At 42.9% G+C, this 23,180-nt stretch overlaps 1 protein-coding gene across 1 annotated transcript in view; it reads right to left on the bottom strand.

The window, feature by feature from the left end:
• Window positions 1–23,180, bottom strand: part of SYN2 (synapsin II) — a 1,471,271-nt gene that overhangs the window by 37,463 nt on the left and 1,410,628 nt on the right. Inside the window, exon 12 of the mRNA XM_069643930.1 lies at window positions 10,164–10,413. Within this exon, the coding sequence (XP_069500031.1) occupies window positions 10,164–10,413 (250 nt within the window). The remainder of the gene's footprint in view (window positions 1–10,163; window positions 10,414–23,180) is intronic.

Genomic DNA, 23,180 nt, shown 5'->3' with positions numbered 1-23,180 from the left:
CTCCTGGCTTTTTCCCCAATTCATGTCCCTCTCGGGGAAGGGGTCACAAGGTGGGCTCTCTGACAAGCCTTCATTGTAGCTTCTCTTCGAGGGAGACTCCATCATCAATTTAGAAACAAGAAAGACTACCGGGCAAGAAGATCACTATCACCAGTCGCCACAGACGTCAATTTACCAGGTGAGGAGGAGGAGGGTAAAGAGAGAATACAAGATGAACAGAGTGCTTAATTTGACATACACACATTATTATATTAGCATATTAGCTAAACCTCAGTAAATAGAAAGTAATTCAATTTCATACAAGTTCCCATCGCACCTGACACATAATTGGAGAACACTGACTGTCATTAGAAGCAAACAAAGATAGGACACCTACAGTATTCCCTAAATGCAAACACAGACACAAGGCGCCACACAATGCCAAGTACAAATGGATTTCCTGGTCTCATGGCCTGAGAATGAGGGATGGTAACTTTTAATTGAAAGAAGAACAGTCAATGGGCCTCTCTCCCCCTACTCTACATCTGGCTCCTATCTTGGTTACCTGTCAAGTTTCCAAGGTTTGTTTGCAGAGAGCCAACCTATCAGCATCCCTAGAGTAATGCCGTCCCTTCAAGTACTATGCCAACCAATAACTTGTCATGGAGATATGTATTTTAAGCTTCATCAATTTAGGGGTGGTTCCAGTTGGAGCCATCAGATATTTGTAACCCAATGAAATGTTTAACACATATGGAATATATAACCCACTAACCTATCCCCAATCCCAGTACGTTTTGTAGGCTGAGATCATGTTGTGACATCACTCATGACATGTTTGTAGTACTTGAGCAATTGTTTTTGATTAACATGTTGTGAGCGATGAGATTTCAATGCTTGTATGCTGTCCCGGCTTTGTTTTGACGATAATTAAGATGGATTTTGCTGTGCAGTTTGTTAATTTGTCATTGAGTCCGGTTTGGACTGACTCCAATTCCTCTGGGCCTATCTGGGATTTTGGAGCCATCTTAACAATGAGTACATTGAAATTACAAACACTCCAATGGACCCTATGCTAAAAAGACTGTGTATAATGCTAAATTGGGGCATGCTAAATGATACACGTGTGACTCAACAAGAATGGAAATTAATGCAAGATTTTTGTTTCTAGGGATATTGTGTTTTTCACAAGATACAGAGCAATAGGGAGGAGAAGGTAGCCATTGATAGCCACTGTCTTTCACTGATAGTGGAACAAGAATTGGAAAGAGGAAACTATGGGCACAACCACTGCCTTAATAGTGATACACCTCTTCGTTTTAAGATCTAACAACATTTATCAAAATATAAAGTTGGGTCTACTTTGTTTTGAGTTAATAACAACCTTTTGGAGACTGCTAGAGGGCGCTGGGAAGGTGGAAGCCCGATCGTCATGCTCGCCACACGAGCACCAGGAAACGCACATCGAGCAGTCATTGAGTGAATGCAAGAGAGATTACATTGAACACACAATGCCCTGAAAAGTTGGTGAAGTGAAGAGACTGAACGACCGGTGTGTTACCCCCGAGTAACTCAAATAAACTGGAGCTGAGTCAATGGGTCTGTGGCAGGGGGAGACATGACTCATTAGACCAGGCTATGCAGATGAAGGGGAGGTTCGGAGAGGCGTAGTCATGCGCATGGGAGAGACGACACGGAAGATAGACTTAACTAACAAGAAGGCCCTTGAAGAAGGGAAGTACTCGTAAACCAGGACCTGGGCGTTGATGAGAGTGACACTGAGGAGTGGCGTGCTAACTGCCCAGCTCTGTGCGGAGTGCTACACAGAATCTGAAGATAGGCACCAGGATAAGGAGAACAACAACAGACTGGGCAGAGGATAGGGAGCCGCTGACGGTGAGAACAGGGGAGTGGAGTGCTGGGAAACCCCTGGTGCTCTGATGAAAAGCAAATAGGTTGAGAGGCTACTGCTGCATCTGATGGGGAACAAACTGGAACCTGCATGGAAATAGATCTCGGATTTCCCAAGTGACAGCGGTGCACACGTGGGAATGGAGGGACCCAAAATGGTGAAGGGCGTGCTGTTTAGAATTAGTGTGGAGCCCGCAGGGTGAGCAAACACTGCTGTGTTCCTGCAAGAAGGATTTCATGGCCTATAACCCTGGTATCCCTACATAAATTCAAGAGGGAGCTGCAAATAAAGGGTGCCGAAGTGCTGCCAAATATTTCACAAAAAATGCAAACAGCAGAGGAGGCGTTGGCGACAAAGATCGATATCCACATGATATTGGATGAAATAAAGTAAATGTAGATAGACATTACCCAATTAATAAAATAACTTAAAAGCTGTGTGGAGACTATGGAGGAGGACATGGAAGCCCTGGAGTGTAACCAAATGGTGGCAGACATAGTAGAGATGTGTATGGACGCATGGATCAAAGATTTAGAGGTCATTGAATATGACCTGTCCCTGAAGATAACAACCTGTAGAACAGGGAACACAGAGTCAACATTCAAATACTAGGAGTTTGTGAAGGAGAAATGGAGAGCCCCTGAGGCCTGGAGCAAAGGGTCAGGTCGATAGCTCAAAGTCTTTTTGCAGAAGATGAGGTAAAAGGGCGTGACCTTTGCTTTGACAGAATTCACAGGGCCGTAGGTCCACCAGGATGCACCAGAACGATACTAAGTGCCATTACTACAAAGACAAAGTGTACATACTGGGATTAGCTAGGACAAGGACGGACTTAGTCTTCGAAGGAGCCAGAATCATCTTCTATCAAGATATGTCCTCTTCAACTTAGAGAAACAAAGGGAGTGCCAGGCCCTCCCAACATCACTGCGAAAGTTGAAATAGGTGTGGGCTCCCGGTCTCCCAGATTTCTTAGATGGGAAGTAAGCACTGTTAAAGAGAATTCTCCTTCTAGGGCTAATTTCCCTCACCTAGTGAGTCCCCTAGCAGATTTTCTGGATTTCTGGAGTTTATTTTTTCCACCTGGTAAGAGTGTACATCTTTTTCCACTCTTACATGTGTTTTGGCCTATGTGTTTTACTCATTGTGTTATCTTGGGCACTGGAGCACACCACTCCAGGTGCCCCTGTTCTTGTGCGAGTTACACAGCACCTTTAGTGTAGTAACCCAGGGTTGTCTTTTAGACTTCCCTCTGACTCCATTTTGCTGGGGTTGACTACTGTCCCCCAGAGAAAGGTAAAGTTGCCATTTACTTTACCAAGTCATTTTTACCACAGACTCAGTACACTGCATCTTACATGGAGTACTGGAAAGGGCTAATCGGTACCCCTTTTCTGTCTGTACCTCCCTGAGCATTGTTTTGCTCTTTTAACATTTAGACTTGGCTGGTGGCAGTGGTATCTACCCTAACTTTTCTACCGTGATTATATTAGATAAACGTGGTAGTGTTCTTGGCTATTATATTAGCCACGAACATAAACCCACTTGACCAAATCGTCTTTCTTTTGGCTCCGGTTGGGTTTATTCGCCATTTCTTTTTGTTAAAGTCCTTCTTGTGTTTTACTTTGCGTGGCAAACTAGGTGTGCCTTCTTTGTTCACCGTCTTTTTGGCGGGCTTCTGCAGAGAAGCCCTCCTCAAGGCGCCTGGGTGTCTAGGTGGGCTGAATGTTAGGGTGGGGTGCAGTTACCCCCTGCACAGGGTATCCTAGGAAACCCAAGTCGCACTTTGCCATGATTCGCTGAGGTGGTTGTCCCGGCTGGACAACCCCCCTGCTGCATGATTGACAGCCAGGCTGTGTGAATGGGGGCTTTACGCATAAAAGGCAGGTCTCTTGGGCTAGAAGTCAGAGTTGCCTCTGGAACTACAAGGAACTGAAGAGAAACAGAGAGAACGACGGCTGCTGCAACTACCCCGTCCCGGTAAAGTCCTTCTGCAATCCTGAGCTATATACCCTTAGACGACTAAGAGGAGATCCAGTCCGGAGTCTTCTTCCCTTGTGCCTGGTGGGGATAACCAGCGCATCTTCTTCAGCCAGAGATCTCCGCTGTGGTCGAAATCGCTGCACACTGCTGTAGTGGTCCGGATAGCCACCTGCTGAGCCTCTCCTATTTTTAAGGAGCACACCTTTTCATTGTCGCTGCTGCCGGCTTCATCCCTGTGTGGTGCAGACCCCCTTCAGACATCCTCCTTCACAATGAAGCTCCAGGAATCGTGCGTCTGCGGGAAACCAACAGGAACAACTGCCAGGGCTCAAGTTGCATCATGGAAATAAGGTATTGTGTTCTACTCAAGGAAACTGGGTGAACCCCTTTTCTTCATCTCCAAGGCCCGTCCTTGTCTTCCCTCCTTCTTATAACTTTTGCCTCCGAACATTGACAATATTCAAGTACTCTTGGGCTATATGGAATCGTGAACTGTCTAACGGTGTGATCTTTGGCACAGGCCTCCGGTGTCATCTCAACCTGGCTCCGACCCTTTGACCTTTGAACTCCTGTTTCTGAGTGTTTCTCGATAATGTCTACCTAACCTAAATATTGCCTGTGATTTTTACCTCCAACTCCCTCTGGGTATCTCAGGTGCTAAGTGTGTTTTTGGCCCGGTAGCATTTCATGTCACGGATATGCGTTTATTTAGCAGACCGAACTGTCAAAAAGTGAACGCGACGGTATCCGCAGTATCGTGTCTTGTTCATAACACCGGTTCATTCAAACACAGGGTACTTACCTTGATACTTACTGTACAAAGTGAATTGGTTAGTTGTAGTATATTTAATGTGTGGTTTTGTTTACAGTTTAATAGAGGTGTTGTGTTTATAACTGATGGTTTAAAAATAAATGTACTTTTATTTTTTTACCTGAAACCAGAGTCAGTGTTTGCTTGAGTCACAGTAATTGTGGTCCCTTTGTGTAATCTCTGCTACTGCTCATATACTCTTGAGATAAGCCTGGCTGCTCTGCTACTGCTACCACTATAACATAGTAGTACAGGCATGTACCAAAGGTAAAACTTGTATTGCCACCTGTAGTCTTAATTGTGTGTAGTGGTCCTTTAAGTGCACTGCACAGGATTCTGCCTAACAAGGACTACCACATCACATCTAGGGAAGAGGCGAAAGGTTCTCAGACCAAGGCTGATCAGATATCAGGCACCAGTCAGACACTAACAATGGGGGCCTGCAAACCTAAGGAACATAGAGGACTGAGTGGAAGAGGAGAAGGGACTGGCAACAGGAAATTCAGATGACTCATCACCCCCTTCACCGATCACATGACTGGAAGACTGTGAAAGGGTGAGATGGAAGGAGAAAGGGAGTGAGCATAACTCAAAAACTGGTTGTTAGCGGGAAATGGGAATGCTAGCAATAAATGGGCCTAGGGATGGCTGCGGGTTACTGGAAGTTGGATGCTTGCAATATCAGGTAGAAATGTGAACTTATAGGCTTGAAGTGGAACTGCGTTATTATGGAAAAGGGCTTGATAAAGGTGAGTGATACCTGGGTGGCCCTGTATGGGATATGGAGCATCTTGGGGGGCTGGAGTCCCGCGGAGAGGGAGAAACGTGAGGTGGGAGTTAGGGAGATACCCATACATGTTACGTTTCCTGATCAGTTTTTGGGTTTGAAAGTTGCATTATTAATGATTTATCGAAACCACAGCATTCTGTCTCCGACAAGTTATGCCATCGGTTGGCAACATGGGTGATGGGATTGAATTTGGCACGTTAAATGTTAAGGGCCTAAATTCCTCTGTTAATGGGCAATTATGTCCAGACTGTTCCTCCAACAATGACTCGATTTGTTATTCATCCAAGAAATTAGATTCAAGAAGTGGTGGGCGGACTAAGTAAACCGATCTCGGCATCGGGACCCAGAAAAAGGGAGGTGTTGGAATATTGTACAAGAAGAGCCTAGGATAGTTGATGAGAAAAAAAAGAGGGACCCCATTGATCGCTGGGTGGGGGCAAAATGTACATTGGGGTATCTGGGTTTGAAACGGTGTGCTCTATATGCCCTAAACACTGCCCAATATGGATTCAACACGGACACCTTGGGATGAAAAACGACAGGGTAAAGAAGGGATGTTTATCTATGCAGGGGATTTTAACCTGGTTATGGATCTGGCCATAGACAGATGTTCCGTGGGTAAAGTAAGAAAGATTGGAGGACTGAAAAATCCTTAAGGAGGGCAGCAGAGGAACATTTTCTATTTCACACCTGGAGAGAGGTGATTCCGGATAGGAGGGAGTATACCTTTTTCTCTATTCTTCATAAAACAAACACACGAGTAGACAAAAAACGAATGGTCCATGGTCAGGAATACTCCCACCTCATGTTCACCCCTGCACTCCCCTTGGCACCTCTCCCCATCCACTTCCCTGCACTTGTGCGATCTGAATGACACAAGGCCTAGTAAGATCGTTGTATTGTCCTCCCTTTGTTTCCCCCTCCTTGTCTTGTCGTGCCCAGAAACACTTGTGTACAGGTGCGTTATAAATGCCATATCATATCATATCATTCACGAAGCTACGACACAAACTGCAGGGTGGACAGACCACACCCTGGTAATAGCAGTGGTAGCACTGGCATAGGGCCATAGAAGGGAGAGAAACTGGATCTGTAACAATATCTTATTCAAAGATAAGGTATTTGATGCAGAGATGCAACACAATGGTATTCTATATTTCTGAATAAATGACAACAGGGAGGTGTGGCTAAAGGTAATGCGGGAAGCAGGGAAAGCCACCTTTAGGGGGTTGATAATGGCAGAAGGGGCTGCCAAAAAGAGGGAGCGAACCCTAGTAGAGGCCAAGTTGAAGGAGGAAATGAGAGACCTAGAATCCTGAATAAGATGCCAGGGAGTAGAGGCGGACACAGAGATAAAAGATGCCTTAGCCAAAAGGAAAGCTTTGAAAAACCTCTAGTCTGATATGATTCTGGCGAAGCTTTGCTTCTGCAAACAATCGTTTAACGAGAAGGGCGACAAGGCTAATTCAATGTTAGCTAGGAGACTAAAAGAATAGCAAATGGAAAGGAGGGTCACTAAGGTATGGGAGGATGGAGAGAAGAGCTTGACGTCTCCATTGGCGTGACATACAGATTTGGCAAGTTTGATCAGAAACTCTACCAAGCAGTTGAAACGATGTCTGAAGAAGACATACAGTTTTTCTAGAGCAAAATGTGCTGCCAGCTCTAGGGGAAGGAGACAGGGAATTGTTAGAAAATCCTTGATGAAACCGGGGTAGGCCCCTGGGAGGGACTGAACTACAAGTCAAACAGATTGAGTGGTTGCCTCTCTAAATTGATTCATTCTGATCAAGTGGGATTTATTTCTAATAGACAGGGGGCAGATAATATCAGGAAAGCCCAGACCTAAAAGCGATCAAGGTGATGGAAAGGACTGTATTTTTCTCTATAGGGATGTCAAAAAGGCTTTTTATTAGGGTGGGCTGTAAATCTGTGTTTGCCACGCTTAAATGTATGGTATTTGGCTGGCGTTGGATGACGGGAATTGAAGCTCTATACCAAAGGCCAAGGGCGGTGGTCACAGTAAATGAGCTGTCATCTGATAAGTTCCCATTAGGGAGGGGAACGTGGCGGGGGTACCCGCTCCCTCCATTATTGTTTGCATGGTCAATGGGACCATTGGCAGTAGCCATTAGAGGGGATAAGGATATACAAGGATTTAAAGTGAGGAAGGTAAAATATAAACTATCCCTCTTTCCGGATGATATTCTGGCCTACTTGTGTCAACCAGTGACATTGTTGCCAAAACTGATTGCATTGTTGGAATCACTCAGTAAACTCTCTGGATTCAAAATTAATCTGAACAAATCATGTATGTTACTTTTGGGGGAAGCCTCCACGGCTGTTCGTGAGGTGCTATCCGAATTGAGGATAAAAATAAGCACGACAGGGATTCGATACTCGGGGGTCAACATAAAAAAACGTATCAGACCTGTATGAGGCCAATTATCCCGAACTCTGGTCTAAATTGGTGAACGACATGGGACGATGGGGTAAATTGAATCTCTCCTCGGGGGGCTCTCTGGGGGGGTGGTTGAGCACTTTAAAATGAATGTACTTCCCGATTGTTGTTCGTTTTCCAAACGCTCCCGGTATGTATTCCATCTACATTCTTGGATGCAATTAGAAAGATACTGATGTGATTTCTCTGGCATGGGAAAAAAGCTAGAATAGCCTTTAATGCGTTGATTCGCGAAAAAGAAGATGGAGGCCCAGTTTTCACACATATGGAATACTATTATAAGGCAGCGCAATTGAGAGTATTGGTGGAACACATCAGGAACAACAAGGAGAGACAATAGAGGTTGCTAGAAAACTAACTGTTCAAACCGTTAACATTGGGGGAATGGATTTAGGTGCCTGCTTCGGGAATCCCAGAAAGTGTATGTAAACATCCAGTCTTGGTAGTGTTCTGGGCGATATATAAAGAGCTTGGAGACATGAGAGGTGTAACTTCGTGGCCCTCTCCCTTAAGCTGCATATGGCCACCACCTCTAAGGGATTTGAAGTATGAGCCGCTCAGATTGCAACAGTGGTATGAGATGGGACTGGTGAGAGCAGGCCAGCTGTGGGAATAGGGGAAATAGGTGGGCAGTGAACGGCTCCAGGAGGCCTTAGAGATCGATGTAGTATCACAGGTTATGTTTATTTATTTATTTTTGGATTTGTAGAGCACCCTGCAGCCCAAAGGCATCGAGGCGCTGTAAAGGATACTTAAGAAGGCTTGCTTGAGGGTTACATTAAGCGGCCCAGGAATAAAGCTTAAAGACAATTGCTTACAAGGTTATATTACATAGTACAGAATTCTACATAGCATAGTGTGTCAATTTCAGTGAAGTACAGTACGTAAAATATCGCACATGGGGATAAGCCCTTTAGACAAAGAGCCTAGTTTTTAAAGCCTTGCGGAAGGCATCATGAGATTCGATGTTCCTACAACTAAAAGGAGTGATGACAGACCCAACATGGGAGAGGAAGTTGGAGAGACATTTAACAAAATTTGAAAATGTGTTGATCACACAGTGGATACGAAGGGGTTGGTTTCCAACATGTATAAAGCACTGATAGGGATGGGAAACACGGGAACGATATAGGTCAAGAATAGTTGGGAAAGGGAAATGGATGTAGTCTTTACGGATTGGGAGTGGGGACAAATCTGCCGAAACTCATGCAAGCCTTCATTGTACATGAAATATAACATGTATAATTACAGGCTGCTTCACAGATGCCAGTACACTCCACAGAAACTGGCACAGATGTATGAAGGGGTGATCCCGAAGTGTTGTGCGGGGACTTTGGGAAATAGGAAGGTTCTGGCATGTTTGATGGAGCTGCCCACAAGCACAAACGTATTGGAAGTGGTGCTGCGTTGGATAAAGGTGTGGATTGGGTAGAGAGATCACAACACCATTATTAATACTCTTCGGTTTGGAAAGAGACGAGGATAGATTAATGGAGGTGTCACATGCAGTGAGGACGTTAGAGGTGAGAGCTTGTTTAACCATCCACTGGAAGGGAAGAGTGCCCCTATTTCGAACTACAGAGAATGGGTAGGGAAGGCCCAGGAAATATATGAGATGGAGAACGTAACTGCCCTGCTGCAAGAACGCCCGAAAGCCTTAGATTGCGTGTGGTCTATTTTCAAGGAAGAGCATGCTGGAGGAGAAAAGGGGAGACAGTAGAAGATGGTGGGGAAATGGAACTGGTACTATAACAACATGTGGGACAAACTTTGTTAAATGTAGACTTTCAGAGGAGGAGGGGAAGGGGTGAGCAGCATGAATTTATGTTACGGTGGGGGTCCGCTTGGAGGGCAGGGAAGGTGGAGGTGGAGGTGGGCTGGAATTGATATATGAAGAGGATATTGTTTATTACAAAGGTGGATTGCAAGTTGTTGCCACCCTTCTTGGGAGGCTGTTTGTAAGGCAAAGAGGGTTACTGTGTTTGAAATCTCAATAAAAAGATGTTTTTAAAACATACTGATGGACATTCTTTCAGAGAATAAAGACGTTTTGGGGTCTAACACTCAATAACAATAAAACAAAGGAAACATAATTCCCCACAAGTTCACTACATACAAAGGTACCATATTGTCTGGTTAATGACACATACATATACAGTACAGCTACATTAACGTCCTTCTAAAAGTGGAAAATTAAAAAAACACGTAATTTATGAAAAGGAACTCTTACTTCAGCTGTGGATGAGGCTGCGGCTTCGGTGGCTCAGCAGGCTGTGGCAGTGTTCCGGCACTGGACATTGCCCGTCCCTGGGAACGCGGTTGCCTGGTTGTGGGGGCAGGAGGCTTTGGCGGCTTCTGCGGCTTGGACATGCTCTGGCGGGGAAGAGGCTCCTGAGCTGGTGGCTGTGAGGAGAGCATGCTTTGTGGTTGTAATCCTTCTTGGCTTTGTGATTGCATTTCCTGGGGTTGCACTGGGCCCCCTATTTTCAGTACAAGAAAAACTTCAACATGTTACAGTGTTAAGGAGTTCCTTTCAAAGTTAACAACCAACTTTTCTTTTACATTTGGAAGTTGTTCATTATGTGGAATTCACGTTTCCTTTGTTATGAACTGCTCTGTGAACATTAATGAGAAGAACACCGACTACAATACTATGAACTGTGCAATGTCTGTCGCCCACCTGAACATAAGGAAAGAGCAAAATCATTACACTTAACTTCAGAAATTCATTACTGTCTGCCCTTCATTTAGCAGAAGCCACAACATCGCCAGGTTAGAAACAAAACATTGCCCCAGGGAGAAAAACACCTTTCGTTTTGCACATCCTGTCTCTGGAACAATTTACAAATGCAGATAAGACTCCCCCATTACTCCCTCCATCCTACACTTCAAGAAGAACATGAAGTACCTACACTTCAAAGAACCTTTCACCAAACCTTGCTCCACTCAGTCACAATGTTCTCCTTCTGGAGCTCACACGTCCCTCTCCTCTGCCACCCGGGCATCCTGACTTGTAACACACTTCTGTGTGCCCCATGGCTCGTTGTTGCTTCCCAGTCAGGTTCACACCAGGAATGCTCAGTCAATGCCTGGCTCGTGCAAAACATAACTTGCATTTATTTTTCCCATGCAACATTGAACATTGATGTATTTAATATCAAAGAAGCAGACCAATGAATGCTTAGATTATTGGAATGCTGATTGTGCTACATGTTGCCTTACTCCTTGCCGCCATGCCATTTGAAACACCATTTCACTCAGTTTTAATATTCTTAATATCGGTAAACGAAAGAAAAGGTAAAATGCTGTACAGTGCCACAGCCATTATGTGGAGGCTTCGTCTGTTATCAAGTGGTAATTATAATTCCATAAACGGTTACCCCAAAAGCCAGTAACTGAAAAGTAGGTGGAATCGAAATAGCAACAACGTATCGTTTCGATATAGTACTTGTTGTTTACTGATTCCCTCTTCTAAGTGCTGCAAGGAGCAGCACTTTGTAGACGTTATTACTAAATATGTCTGAGTTGGTCCTACCAGAATTCAAGCCTGTGGCTGCACGCTCCACAAAGAAGCAAACATGTAACTCTCCGAGACACCTAAGTGTCTTTGCAAACACAGGACTATACAGTACAGTTTTGCATTTATAGGGCGATGGCATAGCAAGCACAGCTCAGTGTTGCAGTGTTAAGTGTTGCAAATAAAGGGCAATCCTATAGCAACATGTTAATATCAGGTCTTTTTTACAGTGGGAAGAAAAGGAACTACACTGGGCGACTTACATTGAATGCGAGATAAAGCAACTGCTAGTGGCGCATCTCACGAGGGAAAGCTCAACCGAGCTGTGTGCAAAAGAGATTAGTGAGAGCTTGGTGGTTTGCGAAGGAAGAACCATTTTTAAACCCACTTTGTGACATTTCTGGGAGAAGATTGTGAGCGATTGGACTATGTTGTCTACACAATTCTGGAAGAAGGAATCAGAGAAGTCAGGTAAATATGGGATGAGGGTGCTTCAAAGAACATATGATGGAAACAAAAGTATATATAAAACGGTTCTAAATGTGAGACTTCTATTCTAATAATTCTCTGAAGGCATTTATTGCTTGAAAAAAATGTTGAGTGAAAATACAGAGAGGAAGCTAGAGATAGCAGTCAACAGCCTGAAAACTATCTAGTTAAGGTGCCAGACATATAAAAGTGACAAAATAAAATGAAATCCAAAACGTAATCACCCGGACAGATGGTTTTGTATGTGACATTTGGTGCAATACTTAAATCTAAGGCCACAAAACCCGGGTGGGAGTGCTTCTCAGGAGTTGAAGGGTAATGCTGTGGAGGTTCGAGTATTTAACCTGTACAGTATGTTTCTAGCAATACAAAATGAAAAAAAACGCAGTTGAGACTCAGTGCCAATGATGGACGAGCAGAATATGATTGGAATTGATTCAATGTTGTAATTATAAAAGAGAATTGAGGTGGTTACTGGATATGTTGGGCCTGATTTACAAAGCGTTTGTCAATAGGATTTTCCTATTAAAAAACGCTTTTGTAAATCACGCGTGATAAGTCCATCATAGGACCTATACAGACTGAACTTAAAATATATGCAGTAAGCTGAACTTTCTAGTAGTTACAGATCAAGTCAGTTGAAAATATCCATGGAGCATACATAAGAATGAGTGATTCAGGTAACTGTTGCCTAAAGGTTTACTCAAGTAAAAGACAGAAAACCACAGTGTATATGAAACACCAGAAGACCAGGACGACTTTATTACCTCCATCGAATTTCCTATAAACTGAGCTCACTTTGGGATATGAGAGGACGGGCGGAACACAAAGAATCGAAAAGTGGACAAACTTATTTAATGAGGTATCAGTTCTGCTGTCAACAGGCTCATTGCAGTTTCTTGTTTAAATACTGCCACAGCATGATTACCTACATTACCTTTATTATTACTTGCCATAGAGGGAATAGAAACTGAGGAGTGTGCATCACTGACACGGGAAGCTTCCTGCCTTCTAGCATAGTGGTAGTATGAGTGGAGGGGGCATTGAGCCAGTACATCTGCTCAATGTATTTGTTATATAAGCACAAGAGTGAGAGAGGGTTCTCAAGCAGAGTGCAGTAAAGGCAGATCCATGGCCATACACAACCCTGATGCTTACAGAACTTGTCATGCACGTAGGGTTCACATCTCAATTTAATACTTTTTTTTTGTGTTTAATTGTGTTACAATTTTTACAAAAGGTCATTCCCTTGATTGCGAGTTTAGAAAAAGTAAAGCTTCCTCCGTTTTCTTATTCCTTTCTTTCTTTAAAATGCTCAGGTTTTAGTCGTTCCATGTGGAATTTCCTTCCAAATCCAAGCTTTGGAGAAACTTGGCTGTTGCCACGGTTAATGTCGTTGAATCTCCACTCCTTAACTTATTCCACCAGTCGTCTTCACTTGTCAAATGTGAGAGCCTGTGTGGGCGCAGATAAATTGTTCTTAGTTTGTCCACACCCGGGCAGTAAAGAAGTAGGTGTCATACTGTTTCGTGCTCCAACCTGTTGCAATACCGACAGTTGGGGTCTTCGGATTGTTTTCTCTGGAATAGAACTTCTTTCGTCTTCAAGACGTTCAGGCGTGCTCTTAAAAAAGTTGTACTTAACCGTTTGTCTGGAAACTTTTTTAGGTAGTTTCTTATCTCATCTATCCTCTGTGGGTTGGTTGTATGATGAGTCTGAGGTGTGTGCTCTTCAGCTTTTTCCAACGTGTCAATCCAATCTTGAATTTTTAATTTTTCTTTGATTTTTCCGGGAATACGTTCTATGTCCCATTCAGAACATCCGATTTTTTCTGTTAGTTCCAGTAATTTATTATAACAGGTCGTCATCATTGGGTTTTTTTTGCTCTTCATTTCATCGTGGATAAAATCCAAGACTTTCGGCCGGGGACTTCTTAGAATTTTTCCCAAGAATAAAATACTGTTTCTCTCAACTACAGATTTTACTGATTGGAGGCTCAGTTCTCGTCGGATGACTGCTATGGGAGTAGAGTTTGGAAGTCGTAGTACCTTACGCCAAAAGATCCCTTCCAGTTTAGGCCAAAATGTTGGTGGAAGATGTGGCATTGCCTCCGCCCCATAAGTTATAGCCGGTACTGCTTTTGCTTTGAAAAAGTTGATTAGTGGAAGGATTGTGAATTTACCATATTTTCTTTCCAGGGTCAAGGCCTGTGCTGCCAATGTCTTAGGGCCTCATTACAACTCAGGCGTTAAGGGTTAACGCCGTCGTTAACCCTTAACGCCTGATTCCGATTTTAACGGCTGCTTTTAGCAGCCGTTAAAATCCATGGCGCTAACCTGCCATGATGCTAATTATGCCACCGTAATTTACGGTGGCGTAATTAGCGCCTTCCCCACTCCCATTATGCCCTATGGGGCAAAAATGGGAATGGGGAAGGGAAAATGGGAAATGGGGATTTACCGCCCCACTCACCTTGGAATGGGGCGGTAAATCCGCCATCCACCATGGTGTAAACGTAGTTTACACCATGGTGGTAAAGTTGGCGCAATTAGCGCCTGGGTCGTAATGACCCCCTTAGTCTTGATGAGTAGGTGTTCTTGCATCGTTATTTCTATTCGACTTCGACAGATTTTTACTCCCCAGTAGGTAAAACCTTTTACTATATCCAGTTTCTCTGAATTTGCAAACCATTGAAATCTTTTAGTTGGTTTTGACGATTTTTCCAGAATCAAGATTTTGGTTTTTGTTGTATTCAATTCCAAATCATTTTTCTTTAGATATATTGAAAGACATTTATTTCTATTTGCCGCTGAAGACCGATAGCTGTTTGGTCCTGCAATAAGATGTCATCCGCGTAAAGCAGTCGTGTCACTTTCGACTCGACGATTTTAGGTGCAAATGATCGGGTGTCGTTTTCTTCTTCCACTATGTCAGCCATATATGCCTTGTACAATGCTGGTGCCAGGGGGCAGCCCTGCTTAACCCCTCTGGCTGTTTTTATTTATTTTGACAGGAGGCCGGCATCATTGAGGCGTACTCTGATTGAGGTCTTACTGTACAAGGCTTTGATTGGGTCTAGAATTGATGATGGACATTTCTGTTTTTCTAGTTTTCTCCATAGTTTTTCCCTGTTTACGCGGTAAAATGCTTGGACCAAATCAATTGTTGCTATATAAATTGTCGGATGACCCTCGGAAACTTTAGACTTTAGGTTACTGAGCATCATTATGTTAACCACAGTGCCAAGGCCCTTTTCAAAGCCCGATCATAGTGGGTCGGCTGTCTTAGCCTCTTTCTGCCAGTCTCGAAATTCCTCCCATATCAAAGAGCCAAAAAGTTTTCCCAGCACATCCAATAGTGCTATCGGCCTGTAATTTTTTGGGTCGTCTCTCAGGCCCTTCTTGTAAATCGGGACCACATTTGCTGTTTTCCAGGTTGCTGGAACAGATCTCGTGGTCCTGCATCTTCAACAAATTTCTGTTATTAGTGGTGCCCAGATTTCTGGTTCCTGTTTAAGATCGATGTTTGAGATTCCATCGGGGGCTTGTGGCCCGGGAGTTATTTATCTTTTTTATCTTTTCCACGATGGTCTGGTTGGAGTGCACTTTCCATTTGCTTGTACCTCCGTAGTCTATTGTGTTTGTTTTTGGTATAGTTTCTTTGAATAGATTAGTGAAGTGCTCCATCCATTTGTCTTCAGGAACACTATTGGTGATAGTCTTTTCTCTGACTGACGATTTGGTCTTTATTATCGTCCAGAAATCTTTAGAGTTCCTTTTGCAAACTGTTCTCAGCATGGTCTCGGCATCTTCTTGATATAGTTTCCAACGTATGGACTGAATCCATGACTTGTAGTTTTTTTTTTCTGTTGGATTACTAGGTCAAGGTTTTCTTGCGTTGGATTTGTTTGAGCCCTCCTTATGATTTTTCTGAGGTTGGATTTCTTTAGCCTCACTTCTTCGTTGTTTATATGCAAATTTGTTTTTTCCTGTCTTCTTTTCTGTAGTGGATGTGAATATGGTATGAGAAGTGGGCAATAATCCACCTTATCTGTGATGTTTTTGGTGGTGTTTAGGCTATTTTCATTTTTGTAAGTTGCCGTGATGGAAATTAGGTCTTGTGTTGTTAACTGTAGCCGGTTTCCTTGAGTATTGATTTCTATTTTTTGTGACATTTTCACCGGCAGGTCTTTAGTTGCGTGCCGTGTTGCTGTTAGTAAGTTGTGATCACTCCTGATTGTTTTTACTACCTCAAAACTCTTGATTAGTATATATAGACCCTTGGAGGCGAAGATATGATCGATTGTGCTTGTGTGTCCTTCGCTTTCCCATGTCGGAATCCTGGGTCCCGCTGTTTCTAAAGAGTTGAGGTTATACAAGTCACGTGATTCCATCAATTCAGACCATGCAAGACCTCTTTTTGCTGATTGCAAACTACAGTTGGTTTTATTTCGGACTGTGTTTGTTTCCTCTTCTGGAGCTAAACAGGTGGCATTCAAATCGCCACATATCATGATGTGGTCCACATTGTAAACTGTCGTTGCTACAGTTAATATTTCTTCTATATTATTAAGGAAATCAATTGTTTTAATTGCAGCCGGATTCCAGTAGATATTCAACAGGAGAATAAGATCTTTTCTTCCTTCCGTCTGCGATTTTCCATCTTTCTCCCAGTCTATTAATGTCGCTTGAATTGCCAAAGATGATACCAATTTATGGGCTATTCTCAAACATCCTCCTGTGCGGACGGCTGTTATGAGGCCTGATGTAGGGCGACCCTTTTCTCCTTTTTCTGCCGAAGATAGTAAGACCTCAAAGCCGTCCATGCTCGGTGGTTTCAATAGCCAAGTCTCTAGCAGACTTAACAGGTTAATTTCCCCTGGTTGTGTGAGGTGAGCATGCCCTCTGGTGTTCCATGATCCAATGGTAATGATTTGCTCCGTGGTCTGTGCCGTAGTTTCAAGGTCACCGACACAGTATATGGATTGCTATGTTCTAGTGTAATGGGACAGTACCGAGGGGATCCACGCCCATCTTTTTGATTCTTTTTCGATCGTTTCCGATTGATCTTTGGTCAGAGATTTGTCTCTCACCGAGCGTCTCTCTTTCCCTCCAGTGGTCTGCAAGTGGATCCAACCCTTTGGTTTCCTGCTTGGCGTATTTTCTGCCTGCCTGTCCTCATTTTTCTGCTGTCCTTTATTAGGTGGATTTTCTCTCTGCTTTGTTCTTTTGATGTCGTTCGGAGTCTGCTTCTAGTTAGAGCCTTCCCGTTTACGAGTTGCAGATCTTTCCTCTTTTTCGTGTTTTTCTTTCTCTGGTGTTTGCTTCCGTTTTCTTTTCTCTCTCATAGGATCTTTTATGTTTGGGGTTCTGTACGACATGTCCGCTCTTTCTTTTTTTTTGGTCTCGTGGCTCTGATCTTTTTCCATTTTGTTTTTATTTTCTATCTTATGGCCTCTTTCTTCAGATGTTGTTTCTCGTAGGATGTATCCTCTTTTTGAGAGTTCGCCTACTGTTAGGAGCACGAGTTTCTTTATTGTCTGGGACATAATGTGTAGAAAAATACTATCTGTCCGTCCCTTATGTGCGAACACCACTATGTCTATATCCACACTTTTAATTTGATCTCCTTTAGAAATTTTATCAAGAAGTTTCATCATGGCTCTCCTGTTCAGCACAATCTTCTCTCCTGAACTGTCACGTCTTTCTAGTTTCAATGTTCGTGTCGACTTACTCTTGTGAGTAAAATTCGCTGATGTTCGTGTTAGGCATTGTTGACCAGATGAATAAGAGGATCTTCGGTTAAGTTGGTTCCTATTTTCCTGAGGTTGTTCTTTTTGTGTGTAACCCTCTGTCTGTCTGCCCGATCTTTTATGACCGTGAGTGTTGTCCACTTGTCGATTTGTTCCTTTATTGGTTAAGTGATTTTCTCTATGTCGTCTTTCACTCTTCAGACTTAGTTCTACAGATCTTCTGGCCTCTGGACTGTTTGAGCTTTTTCGGCCATGCTCCTCGTGGCTTCTTTGTCCGTTTTCGATTTTGTGTATCCTTGTGTTTGCCAAACTGAATAGCGTTTTCCTTTCTGGAGTAATCCAGGATCTTTTGTCACTTGGATTTAATGCTTTGACTCTCTCTTTTTTTGGATAGGTTGTTTGTTTCTTTTGTGGGTTCCCTTTTAGATTTCGAGATAGGGAGTTATTTTCTACAAATGGCACCTTTCTTTTTTTTGTTGTTGGACGCGGTATTTCTGACTCAGAATTTTCAATGGAATAGACACTGATGTTAGATATGTCAATCATACTTTCCTCTGTCATTTGTTGATGCTCTCTTTTGTCGCATGTCTGCTGGGAACCATTTTCTGAGTACGTGGATTTTTTTTCCATTACCATTATCCATTTTGTCATTAGCTCGTTTGTCTTGGTTTCGCTTTCTGATTTCTTCTGTGTCTGTTGTATTTTTAGACCTTGAATTTCTTCCGGTACAAGCCAATTGTTTGATGTTGTCTGTCTTGATTGTGTTGGTTCTTCTCTTTCTTATAACCTTCAGAATTTTTTATTTTCAATTTCAGCTGGTCCTCTTTAGTTTGTCCCTTCATTCTCGTTTCAGTTTCACGTAAGTTTTCTTTTGGACTGTTGTGTTGTTTCAATCTGCGCGATTCTCGTAAGGACTCCTTGGCAATGTCTCTGTCCCGATCTGAAATCTGCCTCACGGATGGAGACGCCGGTATCTCTATTTGATTTTTATCATTCATTTTTCCTTGATTCTCAGTTTGGTATGTTTGGGTGCTGATGTTCACTGATTTTTTTTTTAATTGAAATACCTCGTTCTTTTGTTGTTTTAGAGGGTTTGTTGGAATATTGTCTGTGTCCGTCATTGTGCCTCGATCTTGAGTGTTTGCCTTCCAAGCTTCTGTGGCCAATATAAAACCTTCTAAGTGGGTAAATTTTGAAGTGAAGGATGCTAATAGCGAAGTGTGGTCCTTTAATGTATCCTTGATGGATTCGTATTACTTGCCAAATGGTGCTAAGGCGATGGTTACTGCTGACATCACCGGCAGTAAATCAGCCTTATTTCCAGGTGAATTAGTTTCTTTTGTTTTCAGAGTTTCCTGTTCACAAAATAATTTTGTGTGGGGTAGAGAGGAGTAAACGCAGTGTGTCCGTTAAGGCGTCACCCTTTCTTTGTTCGTTCGTACATCTGGTCGACTCTTTATGTTTAATCATGTTTTTGTAATTTAGTATAGCCTCTACCAGTTTTGCTTCTTCTTGATTTTTCTGATGAGTTGTTTGAGGCCTTGGTGCGATTTCTTGACTCCTTATCTCCTCTGTAGGTATGGTATCTTTACCTAGTGCCTGGTCTCTTGTTTCGTCATCCAACTCTTTTTGTTTGGTCGTTGGTTTGTGATCTGAAGTAACTGCAGGTAATTTCTCTTTTTCAGAATTTCTTGATAACACTTCCGTCTCTAATGTATTAAATTTTGTTTATTTCTTTTTTCCCTCGTCGTTAACTGCTGGTACTAGCTTCTTATTTCTGCAGTCACTAGCAAGTTTTCGTAGCTCCGTTGTAAATTGGGGGGTCTTCGTTTGGCTAAGGTGCCAATGTATTTGAGGTCAAAAGCAACCACTTTCCGATGTTTCTACTGATACTGATTGATGGAGTGATTTTCTATGCGGGGATGGTGGAATCCCTTCCAGAATGTCTGTGTCGGAGAGTTCGAATCGGTTCGTCATGGGCGTTTTCCCTAGTTTTTCGAAGAACCTGCCGATCGGGTTATTTGTCTGGACTGTCAATTTGCCTGTTTTCTTTGGTTGGGACTTAAGTGGTAGTTTGAAGTTGGGAGTTGATGAGCAAGTATGGTTAATGACTTTATGTTCTGGACTTTTAGTGTTTTGTTTGCCCACGACTTCCTCTTGTTTGGACTTGATTGTAGATTCTGCTTTTTCATCATCATTTTGATCGAAAGATAAGTAATTTACATCTTGACGCGGCAAGGTTTCGCCTTGATGTTCTCTTGCTGAGTAAGTGTGTGTTTCGATCCAATTATGTTCTCACAGCATATTAAGTTCGTCTGGTTCACATTCATCCAGGTCTTCCAGGTCGGATATAATTCCATTGAATTAGTTGTTTTCTTTAAGGTCTGTTAAGTTTGGATCCGGACTTGGTAGATCTGCTCTTGCTGTCACCGGATGAACCTCCGTTTTAATTTGAGATACCTTATTTCTCATTTTTTTTGTTTTTTTGTTTGTAAAAGTCTGATCTAAGAATTTTTTCAATCAATTTTCTGTAGTTAGGTTGTGCGTGTTTATTTCTGGTGTGTATACATTTTTGTGTGTTTTTTTTGGCATGCCATCAGGGGGCAGCTTAGCGGACACTTTTTCCTCAGTGCTCAACCCTTGTTGGTCTCTGGCGGGCTTAGCTTGCCCCTCTTTCTTCTCTACCTCGGCAACCACGGCTCCAGTTTCCACCGTATCCTCGGGAGAACTCCGCTCGCAGGGCTGCGAGGCCACTTCCATCCTCTCTACTTCCCCCACTAATGCGGCTGTGTACTCTAATACCCCCTCACCACTCAGGCACCCAGACTTTCCACAAGAAGACAGCAGTGCGCAGTCCTTATTACTGAGAACTTTTCCATGAGTTTCCTCTTGAGCACGACTGTCTGTAAACACGGCTTCCAACTGTGTGGGACCATTTGGAGATGAACCATACTTGTGGGGTGATCTAAGGGGGAGGTTGGAGGTGAGAAGGTCCCTTTTTGCCCCTTGTGTGTAATCTCTGTTTCAGTTTTATTAGTTGTTTTCTGTGCCTGAGTTACCACAGAAGTTTTTATGGTTACGAGGCCACTTCTCAGCAAGCGGCCGGAATCCTCAGAGTTCGTTGACAGCGGTACTTCCGCTAGAGGAGAACCCTCCATAGTGGTACGACCTTACAATGATGTTGGAGCAACAGGATCAAAGGAGATACCTCCCGCAATCTCCCGTTTACACGTCCGGCACGCCCACCAGCGCCAAACAGCCGCACAACAGCAGTGGGGCTTGTCTCCACCGGGCTTAACGCCACAAGGGTGGCAGCCTCAGACTCTTGAGGGAGTCCAAGATCACGTGACCACTACACGTGGTGGAACAGGCCCCGCCTCCTCCAGGAAGCGGGCTCGAACACTGATGCGGGCAAAATCCTTCACTCGCAATGCTGGGTGAGTGAGAAGCGGCTTGCGCTGCCCAGCAAACAATTGCTCTGCTGTGAGGAGCACACCAATTTAATACTTTGTCACTCATGAGAGCACTAAGGAGAAGTGCCAAACCAAGAGACAAATAGCAATTGATCAATTAAAGATCCATCCACCATGTAAAGGGATCGATGATGAAAGAGTGCCATTGCTGGTTATAGTCAATTGGGGGGTGGTGTGACATGCTTAGCAGGTGTATGATTAAATCATAGGTTATTTTAATGTTAGCAGGAAACTATAATAACTCATGAAAGATGATGAAGAACCAACCTCTCACTGGCACCAGACAGAAAGTCACACTTTTGGTCGCATATATTATATTACTTGATTAATAAAACGAAAAACTAGATTTGAAAATAGGTGTTGAAAAGGCAGCCATTTTATTATTAGAAATATCTTTTCTCTAAAAGGTAGTTAAGACATGCCATCAAAATGTACTAAGTATATTGGTTTTTTGTGGTAAACTGGAGTGTACTGAGTTTGTTGATGCATTTTAAAGACCCCAATTGTGTGAGTACATTTCACTCGGTTAAGTTCCCAATTATCTTCATCTGCTTTCTAAACAGATTGTGCCCTCATTATGAGTTTATATAGAGGTAATGGTAAAACCAATGTTTCCCCCCCGCATTATTGTGCACACAGGGAACTTAATGCATGTGGTACTCCAATATAAGAACAAACATTAATGAACAATGTATTATGAGGTAAAATAGCACATTTTCTAGCTTTGTTTTTTCCTCCACTGAAGAGGTGGAGATAAACACGTTGAAAACTCCCTCAAAGCTTTTTAAACATGTCCTGTGCTGAAGTATAAGTGCACCCCTTCAGTGCAGCAACAAAAAAAAAAAATAGATTTTGCATGGGGACAATGAACGTGGGTGAAATAGTGGGCATCTCCTATGAAGACATTCTCACCACCCTTGCCATGTATTGTTCCAGTGTAAGAAATTACCATTGTGTTCATTTAAAATAAAATACCGAAGTGGTACACACTGAAATCCATATTTATCCTAAAAACAAAGCTGAATCCATTACCTGTGTACCTATGGTATTCATGTAATGTGTCACATTGATGGGATGGCTGCATGTGAGAACGATAATGAATGCATGCAGTAATACATCCACACAACATATCATGTGGGCTTTTTGTCATGTAATACATGTTTGTTAGATTTAGGTTTTATAATTGTTTTACTAATGCTACTTTGATTGGAAACCATTTAGAGAGATGTACAAGTATTTGTAAGTGCCTTCACTGAGTAGCAAGCCCCTCCCTCCCCTATTGTCTCATGGATTATGAATACACTAAACAATATGATCAAAAGAACAACAATTGTATGCTTAGAGAGACAATTTGCCGGGAAAGAAGCATGGAAACTAAGGAGGCTGTGGGTAGGAAAAGAAGTTCACAGTTGCCAGTGGTAATTTCAGCATGACAATTGATCCCATTATCGGCAAAAGTAAAATGACAAGGACAAATGATAAATAGGACTAGGTGTTTCCACCAAGGCATTTTATAGATTTAGGCTTAGTGGACTTTCACCATATTACAAACCTGTGAGTAAAGGCATTTATTTACAAAGTATTGTTTTTAAGTGGCTTCACTCTATGCAATTGCCAAAAAATCACTAATGCAGCACAAGAACATGTGCCTTCGCCCTTGGTTACCTGCGTCATTAAACTCTCTGCTCCCATGTGATGTTCTGAATTCATTGAAATGGACGAAGCTTGCCCTCCTTGATCCCCATGATCAGAAGAATTCCCAACCCATTGTGGGCCTCCCATGGCTCCCCAAAGTCGTGGAGATAATTGTAAATGATCCCCTACAACAGTGAGTGGACGTGAAGGATATTGTTGTCTACTTCCAACCAAGGTTTTCACCTGAAATCCGGACCGAGGTAGACCTCTTAGCAATCTTGGATGCCAATCTGGCCCAGGCTTATCAGTGTGTTTTATCCTTGCAGATCATGTTGGATTGCTCTGCCAGCAGTGTTTGATACTTGGACCATTCCTTGCTTC

Source organism: Ambystoma mexicanum, chromosome 2p (assembly GCF_040938575.1).
Source record: "Ambystoma mexicanum isolate Mex_15411 chromosome 2p, UKY_AmexF1_1, whole genome shotgun sequence".
In the NCBI taxonomy this organism is placed as follows: domain Eukaryota; kingdom Metazoa; phylum Chordata; class Amphibia; order Caudata; family Ambystomatidae; genus Ambystoma; species Ambystoma mexicanum.
The sequence above is the reverse complement of the archived record's forward strand: the minus strand, read 5'-3'. Positions and strand labels throughout refer to the sequence as shown.